The sequence below is a fragment of the Gossypium hirsutum genome, chromosome D09 (assembly GCF_007990345.1).
Source record: "Gossypium hirsutum isolate 1008001.06 chromosome D09, Gossypium_hirsutum_v2.1, whole genome shotgun sequence".
In the NCBI taxonomy this organism is placed as follows: Eukaryota; Viridiplantae; Streptophyta; class Magnoliopsida; order Malvales; family Malvaceae; genus Gossypium; species Gossypium hirsutum.
In genome coordinates, this window is record NC_053445.1 from 37,686,328 (window position 1) to 37,695,302 (window position 8,975).

The 8,975-nt window shown below is 34.2% G+C and overlaps 1 protein-coding gene across 2 annotated transcripts; it reads left to right on the forward strand.

The window, feature by feature from the left end:
• The first annotated feature begins 1,649 nt into the window (after nt 1-1,649).
• LOC107943412 (uncharacterized) lies at nt 1,650-4,945 on the forward strand. Of its 2 annotated transcripts, XR_005918082.1 has the most exons (6): nt 1,650-1,810; nt 3,368-3,511; nt 3,596-3,840; nt 3,922-4,122; nt 4,203-4,471; nt 4,801-4,945. XR_005918082.1 is itself a non-coding variant. In XM_041100523.1 (5 exons), exons 3-5 carry the CDS (start codon nt 3,766-3,768, stop codon nt 4,302-4,304), a joined length of 378 nt encoding a protein of 125 aa, XP_040956457.1. In that variant the 5' UTR covers nt 1,650-1,810; nt 3,368-3,511; nt 3,596-3,765; the 3' UTR covers nt 4,305-4,472. The 2 variants fall into 2 exon arrangements, 1 of the variants encoding a protein (XP_040956457.1); XM_041100523.1 differs by lacking the exon at nt 4,801-4,945 and having other exon boundaries at nt 4,203-4,472.
• The last annotated feature ends 4,030 nt before the right edge of the window (nt 4,946-8,975 follow it).

Here is an 8,975-nt window from a genome sequence, read left to right on the forward strand (position 1 = left end):
TTTAAGGTATATGATTTATTTAAGATTTAAGGCCGGTTTAGGAGTTCATATTTTAAGGTTTAGGGAGTATGAGTTTAGGGATTATGGATTATGGACTATGGTTTAAGGGTTAGGATTTAAGGTTTAGGGGTTAGGGTTTAGGGGTTAAGAGTTAAGGATTTAAGGTTTAGGGGTTCAGGGGTCGAGTTAAGGTTTTTGAGTTTAGATTAATTATTTTTTAATTTATATTTTAAATATGTTCTTATATAATTGTAAAAGAGATAATAAATCAAATATATTGAAATTATGAGTATAGTTTAAATTATTTAAGAGATATATAATAGATAGACTTTATATGTATTGAATGGTTAATTTAGGGTTTAAGGTTAAGGTTTACTTGAGATTTGTTAAATGATAAAAGTTTATAAAATATTATACAATTTTTTTTATAAAAAATCAATTTATAAAAAACAAAAAAAAAATTTAGCATAACAAAACGGCGTCATTTTGTTCAAAATGAAATAATATTTTGCGGCGTTTTTATGCAAAACGCCGCAAAAGATAACAAATAGCGGCATTTTCTATAAAAACGCCGCAAAAATAAATCAATTTATAGAAAACAAAATAGCAAAATTGCATCATTTTGTTCAAAACGAAATAATATTTTGTGGCGTTTTTATAGAAAACGCCGCAAAAGATAAGCAATAGCGGCGTTTTTCATGAAAAACGCCGCAAACAAATAAATAAATTATAAAAAATTATTTACATAGCAAAACGGCGCCATTTTTTATCAAAATGAATTAACGGCGTTTTTTATAAAAACGCCGCAAAAAAGTAAATCAATCTATAAAAAACAAAATAAAAAATTTTGTGCACAGCAAAACGGCGTCATTTTGTTCAAATTGAAATTGCGGCGTTTTCCCTAAAAACGCCGCAAAAAATAAATCAATTTAAAAGATCAAAATAAAAAATTGCGTCCATAGCAAAACTGCGTCATTTTATTCAAAATGAAATAATATTTTGCGGCGTTTTTCACAAAAACGCCGCAAAATATAAGCAATAGTGGCGTTTTAGCAGAGAAAATAAATAAATTTAAAAATTTATTTGTATAGCAAAACGGCGCCGTTTTTCTTCAAAATGAAATAGCGGCGTTTTTAACAAAAATGCCACAAAAAAGTAAATCAATTTATAAAAAACAAAATAAAATTTTTGTGCATAGCAAAACGGCGACATTTTGTTCAAATTGAAGTTGCGGCGTTTTCCCTAAAAACGTCGCAAAAAATAAATTAATTTTAAAAAACAAAATAAAAAATTTTGTGCATAGCAAAACGGCGTCGTTTTGTTCAAAATGAAATAATATTTTGCGGCGTTTTTGTATAGCAAAATGGCGCTGTTTTTGTTCAAAATGAAATAGCATCATTTTTAGTAAAAACGCCGCAAAGAAGTAAATCATTTTATAAAAAACAAAATAAATAATTTTTAGCATGCCGGCGTTTTTTAAAAAACGCCACAGAAATAATTTGACTTTCCGCATTTTGTTTATGGTTTAGTGGCGTTTTGGCTATAAACGCCACAAATAGGTTAAGTTGTAGACGAAAACGTCGTCGTTTTCTCTCCAGCCATATCCTTCCCACACTTAAACCCGAAATCCCAAATTTTCCCCATTTCCCCCAATTCCAGATTAATTCAGTAAATCTCTAACCCCAAACCCATTCAATTTTTGCCATCTGAAAAATCGTCGTTGTCTTTGTCCGGGCCGACCACTACTGCACAAACATCAGAAGCTCGAGCATCTCCGTCACCGTCGGACTACTGCAGCCGTCAGTCATCGGTTAGTTTCTAGTCGGGCATTTGTTTATCTACTCTGTTCTGTTTATCTGCCTCTATATGTGAATGTGACCAATGAATTTCATTTTCAAATTTTATTTCTTTTTCTTTAATTCAAGTAATAGAAATAGTTGATTAAATGAAAACCAAAAGAAAAAAGAATCAATTTCTAAAGGAATTAATTTCAAAACTTGAAACTACAGAAAGGACTGTAGAATATTTTAAAGAGATAACTCCAAATTGAAGCTTTGAAATGCATGGCCATTATTGTTCTTCATACTTGAATTGAGATGAACAGAACATGTCATCTCTTGATATCAAAGAAGTGAACAGGGAAACACTACAAACAGATTGGAATGGGGAGTTGGAGCCCGTGCCCCATTTGCCTCTTGATTTGATTTGTCTATATATAAAGGCTTCTTGCAATTTACACTGACGGAGAACCCTCTCTGCTGCCACCAGAGATGAAAGCAGAAAATTGTTTTAAGGGGACCAAAGATGAATCATAAATTACTAGAAGGTTCAAAGTGAAAATTTATCATTATACTAACATATAATTTTATAAAAATTTAAGCACTAAGTGGAAAATCTACCATTTGGGGGCAAAGATGAATCATAAATTATTGGGAGGGCCAGAGTGAAATCTTTTCATTATACTAACATGTAATTTCATAAAAGTTTAAAGGATTAAATAGAAAACTTACCATTTTAGGAAGTTCAAGGCAACTGCCCCCAAACCCTGTTTCTAGCACAAGGTGTCTTCGTTTCATTAATCGGAATAATAATTTTGGCATAGGGTTACACCCTTCGCTCCTCCCATGAATTAGGTTTCTGCGAGGTGGTGAAGACTTTGTGTTTTCTCTGACTCGATTTTTTGAGTTGAAGTCAATTAATTATTTTTATGTTTGATTTGATGGATTTGATATTTACGAGAATTCGTAAATTTTCGATAGGATAAGATCATTTATATTAGATTTAATTTGTTGGTTCCAGTGATTTGTTTTAATAATTAACCATCTAACAATATAACTTTATATTCGTGACTTTTAATTTTTAGGATGATATGTTTTTCTACTACCACTTAACTTACATTCTAATGTTCATACCATTTTCTTACTATATTTTTTAAGATTTAATTTCTAACATATTGCTTTGAGTCTAATGATTGAGTGGACAATCCACCACAAAAGTTTCAAATGCTCTTCTTTTAAAACAAAAAAGAACATCCTTTACATTGGTTACAACATCAAAGTTCCTTTTTTGCTTCTCTTTACAAAGTGATGTGAAATATGTCTCTCTAAATCTAACATTACTTAGTGGGTTCAACCTTAATAATACCTTAACTTACTTAACTTACATAATACACCACTTACATAACTTAAATAACTTACATAATACTTAACTTTAATAATACATAACTTACATAACTTAATTACATTATACACAACATACATATATCATAATATAAATATTGGTCTTATTATATATTTAAACTATTTTATATGTGCTATTATTGTTGTAATTGTATACTAAGTTTTCAACTATTTTATTTGTTTTGCAGATAAAATGTCTAGAAGAAAAGTGCGAGAGCTAAGCATTCTTCAAGGGACTCCAAACTCGGCGGAAACAAACAACACTGAACAACAGACTGCTATTGGATCTTCGAATGTTCCGATTACACCAGAGGAACCTACAGAAGTTGAAAGTAATTTAACATTTAATTTACATGCATGTTGACTAATTGTTTATTTATTTTTAAAATTCTTACATTACAATATAACATTTTTAGCGGAAAATGGTGGAACGCGGAGAGTTCGATGACGTACGCTACTGAGGGATTTATACGAGCTAGATCCAGTCGAGCGTGTCAAAGTATCCAGTAATAGCTTTGGTCAGTCTGTTGGATCAGAAGCTCGCCTTTTAGCAGGATACTTGGGCATTCTAGCACAGAATGCAAATATGTTGCCAATTAACTTCCAGTCATGGCATAAAATGCCCAAGAGTAACAAGAACCAAGCTCTCGATAACATTAAGGTAACAAAATGTTAATGTCATTTATAATACTTGGGTTTAAGTTTCATTTATATTTATTTTCTTAACTTGTGTTTTTTGTAGGCGAGATTTGCTCTAGAGGTCTCTGATGCTTATGTAAAGAAGGCATTGGGAAAAAGATGGAGAGACCATAAGAGCACTTTAAATAAAGACTATTTTAAGACAAAAACAACACTGGACGAGAAATTACAAAATGTCCCGCCGGGAATGCTGAGGTACCAGTGGGAAGAGGTCGTTAGATTTTGGACTTCGAAGAAAGAAGAGGTATGTGTTACTACAAAAATCTTGTAATTATTTTGGTTTATTGTATTTACTATTGACGTACTAATAATTTCATAATGCAGGATCGTGAACTAGTTGGAAAAAGTAGTAGGCAGAAACAAAAATTCACTCACACAACTGGGTCGAAAAGTTTTGCTTTTGTAGCTCAGGCCGAGGTATTTTGAATTTTTTAATACTGACAGATATTTATTACTTTCTATCAAATAATATTTTTACTACTGTATTGTAGGAACAGTCGTCTCGTCAAAAAGTTGGACGCCTTCAACTTTTTGACATTACACATAGGAAGAAAGATGGATCTCCTATGACTCCTGAAGCTGCAGAAATTATGGTACGTTTGCTTAATACAATTTGACTTGTTTTAATTATTTATAGTGTTTATTTTCTAATGGTTTATTTCATTTCTTGTAATGCAAATATTGTTAAGTTATGTTGCATTTATTTTTTTAATATATATTACGTTCCTAACTATGTGATTTATTTTTTAGGAAAAACTAAAGGATAAAAAGGCGGAGTATGAAGCGATTGCTTCCAGTGATAGTTCTGTTCATATTGACGACATTGATAACCGGATTATCACTGAAGTTTTGGATCCTGAAAGGTATGGTCGGGTTCGATTTCAAGGATCTTTTGTTAACCATCCCAATATTTTTGATCTAGCTCGCAACAATACATGCCTTAGGGGAGTCAGGCTCAAGCTGAAGTTTAGATGTTAAGAGACCAGATGGCTCAGATGCAAGCGACAACAGTTGAGCAAATTACACAACTTAAAGCGGAGGCAGCATCGAGAGAAGTTGAGGTTCAACGAAAGTATGAAGAACTCCAGCTGCAGCTTAAAGCAGATGCGGCAGCGAGAGAAGCAGAACTGCAGCGAGGGAAGCAGAGCAGTGTAGAAAGTACGATGAACTCCAGCAGCAGCTTCAGAAAATGATAAAGATGTTTCAGCAATCGCAATAGCCGCCATCTTAGACTATCGTGTAAATATACTTCAATTTTAACTTTTAATTATCATTTTAACTTTTAACATTTTTGTAAGAATAATACGAATTTTATTTTATTTATTGATATTTATTATATATTATTTGTTTAATCTTAAACATTATAGAGATTTATTGCTTTCGGTTGGTTTAGATTTGGTTTCTTCTGATTTGTTTTTATAGGAGGGCTGAAAATATAAAAAAAGTTTTTTTACAAATCTGTCAAAATTAGTGGCGTTTTTAAAAAAAGCGCCGCTAAAGGTCATGATCTTTAGCGGCGTTTGTGGGAAAAGAGCCGCTAAAAGAACATGACCTTTAGTGGCGTTTGTAGAGAAAGCGCCGCCAAAGAACATGATCTTTAGCGGCGTTTGCGAAAAAAGCGCCGCTAAAGGACATGATCTTTAGCGGCATTTGAGGAATAAGCGTCGCTAAAGTACATGACCTTTAGCGGCGTTTTTTTGTAGCGCCGCTAAAGAACATGACCTTTAGTGGCATTTATAAAAATAAGCGCCACAAATGTTAGCGGCATTGTCAGTAGCGGCATTTTTAGTGGCGCTAAAAAGCGCAGCTAAATGCCTAAAAAACACCGCTAAAAACTTGTTCTGGTGTACTGATATGATATCATCTATAATCTGGTTTAACTTTAATTAAATTACTTAAAAATAATTAAAATTTTAGGAAAAACTACCACTACACCAAAACAGGCTTTTAGCGGCGCTTTTTAAGGCCTTTAGCGGCACTTTGAAAAGCGCCGCAACAGAAGCCGCTAATGACTGCGCCGCTAAAGGTGTTGGTCTATAGCGGAGCTTCTAGCACAAACGCCGCTAAAGATTAGGGTCTTTAGCGGCGCTTTTGCATAAAACGCTGCAAAAGACCCTGATCTATAGCGGCGCTTCGACCACAAACGCCACTAAAGAACCTAATCTTTAGTGGCGCTTTTCCCACAACCGCCGCTGAAGACCATGATCTTTAGGGGCGCTTTTTCCACAAACGCCACGAAAGACCCTTATCTTTAGCGGCGCTTTTACCAAAAACGCCATAAAGGCCAACACCTTTAGTGGCGTTTTTTTTTCAAAACGCCACTGAATTTGGCAGATTTGTAAAATAAATTTTTTATATTTTCAGCCCTCCTGTAAAAACAAATTAGAAGAAATCATATCTAAACCAGCCAAAAGTAATAAATCTATATATTAAACAAATAATATAATAAATATCAATAAATAAAATAAAATTCGTATTATTCTTACAAAAATGTTAAAAGTTAAAATGATAATTAAAAGTCAAAATCGAAGTATATTTACACGATAGTCTAAGACGGCGGCTGTTGCGACTGCTGAAACATCTTCATTATACTCTGAAGCTGCTGCTGGAGTTTATCGAACTTTTGACGCTGCTCTGCTTCCCTCGCTTTAGCCTCTGCTTCCCTCATTTTAGCCTCTGCTTCCCTCGCTGCAACATGTACTTCTCTCACTGCCGCCTCTGCTTCTCTTGCTGCCGCCTCTGCTTTAAGCTGCTGCTGGAGTTCTTCATACTTTCGTTGAACCTCAGCTTCTCTCGCTGCTGCATCTGCTTTAAGTTGTAGCTGGAGTTCTTCATATCTTTTTTGAACCTCAGCTTCTCTCGATGTTACCTCCGCTTTAAGTTGTAGCTGGAGTTCTTCATATCTTTTTTGAACCTCAGCTTCTCTCGATGTTACCTCCGCTTTAAGTTGTGTAATTTGCTCAGTTGTTGTCGCTTGCATCTGAGCCATCTGGTCTCTTAACCTCTGAACTTCAGCTTCGGCTCGACTCCCCAAAGGCATATATTGTTGCGAGCTAGATCCAAAATATTGGGATGGGTTAACAAAAGATCCTTGAAATCGAACCCGACCATACCTTTCAGGACCCAAAACTTCAGTGATAATTCGGTTATCAATGTCGTCAATATGAACAGAACTATCACTAGAAGCAATCGCTTCGTACTCCGCCTTTTTATCCTTTAATTTTTCCTAAAAAATAAATCACATAATTAGGAACGTAATATATATTAAAAAACCCAATGCAACATAACTTAAAAATATTTGCATTACAATAAATGAAATAAATCATTAGAAAATAAACACTATAAATAATTAAAACAAGTGAAATTGTATTAAGCAAACGTACCATAATTTCTGCAGCTTCAGGAGTCAAAGGGTTTCCATCTTTCTTCCTATGTGTAATGTCAAAAAGTTGAAGGCGTCCAACTTTTTGACCGGACGACAGTTCCTACAATACAATAGTAAAAATATTAATTGATAGAAAGTAATAAATATCTGCCAATATTAAAAAATTCAAAATACCTCTGCATGAGCTACACACGCAAAATTTTTCGACCCAGCTGTGTGAGTGAATTTTTGTTGCTGCCTACTATTTTTTCCAACTCGTTCACGATCCTACATTATGAAATTATTAGTACATTCATTAGGAAATACTATACACTAAAATAATTACAAAATTTTATAAGTTACACACACCTCTCCTTTCTTCGAAGTCCAAAATCTAACGACCTCTTCCCACTGGTACCTCAGCATTCCCGGCGGGACATTTTGTAATCTCTCGTCGAGTGTTGTTTTTGTCTTAAAATAGTCTTTCTTTAAAGTGCTCTTATGGTCTCTCCATCTTTTTCCCAATGCCTTCTTTACATAAGCATCGGAGACCTCTAGAGCAAATCTCGCCTACAAAAAACACAACTTAAGAAAGTAAATGTAAACGAAACTTAAACCCAAGTATTATAAATGACATACACGTTTTGTTACCTTAATGTTATCGAGAGCTTGGTTCTTGTTACTCTCGGGCACTTTATGCCATGACTCGAAGTTAATTGGAAACATATTTGCATTCCGTGCTAGAATGCCCATGTATCCTGCTAAAAGGCGAGCTTCTGATCCAATAGGCTGACCAAAGCTATTACTGGATACTTGGACACGCTCGACTGGATCTAGCTCGTATAAATCGCTCAGTACCGTACTTCCGCGAACTCTCCGCGTCCCACCAGTTTCATCTGAAAAATAAAAGTATTGTAATATACGAAATTTAAAAAAAATAAACAAGAAGTCAACACACATGTAAATTAAATGTCAAATTACTTTGAACTTCTATAGGTTCCTCAAGTGTAACCGGAACATTCGAAGATCCAATAGCAGTCTATTGTTCAGTGCTGTTTGTTTCCGCCGAGTTTGGAGTACCTTGAACAATGCAGTGCGATCGCACTTTTTTTCTAGGCATTTTATCTGTAATACAAATAAATTAGTTGAAAACATAGTATACAATTACAACAATAATATCACATATAAAATAGTTGAAATATCATCATTCGTAAATATAATTAGATAATCGTAAAAGCTTACTACATTATAATTTGTAAATATATTCATCCGTATCCTGGCGGACCCATTGAAATTGTGTACTAGTACTAGGGATGTTTTCGTTTAAGTTCTGTTCTGGAAATGGCAAAGTTTGGGTTCTGTCATCAATGTCATCTCTACTTCCACTGCCCATGTCAAACAAGTCTCTAGGGATGTTACGGAGTACAACGTACCAACCCTCATCAGTTGGATCTTTTGAGTAAAAAACTTGTTTGACTTGAGAAGAAAATACATACGGCTCATCAATCAATTGTTGTCCTGTGTGAATCAATCGAGCGAAGTTTACCATTGTGAAACCAAATTGATCTTGCTTGATTCCACCTGCAGTATTAGCATCGGCCCAATCACCTCGAAATAAGACAACTTTCCATTTGTCGTAGTAATCCAACTCAATTATGTCAGTAAGAAGTCCAAAATATTCCACATTTTCCTCCACAGGATTATTGTCCCTAGCACTAGCATAACTTGTAATT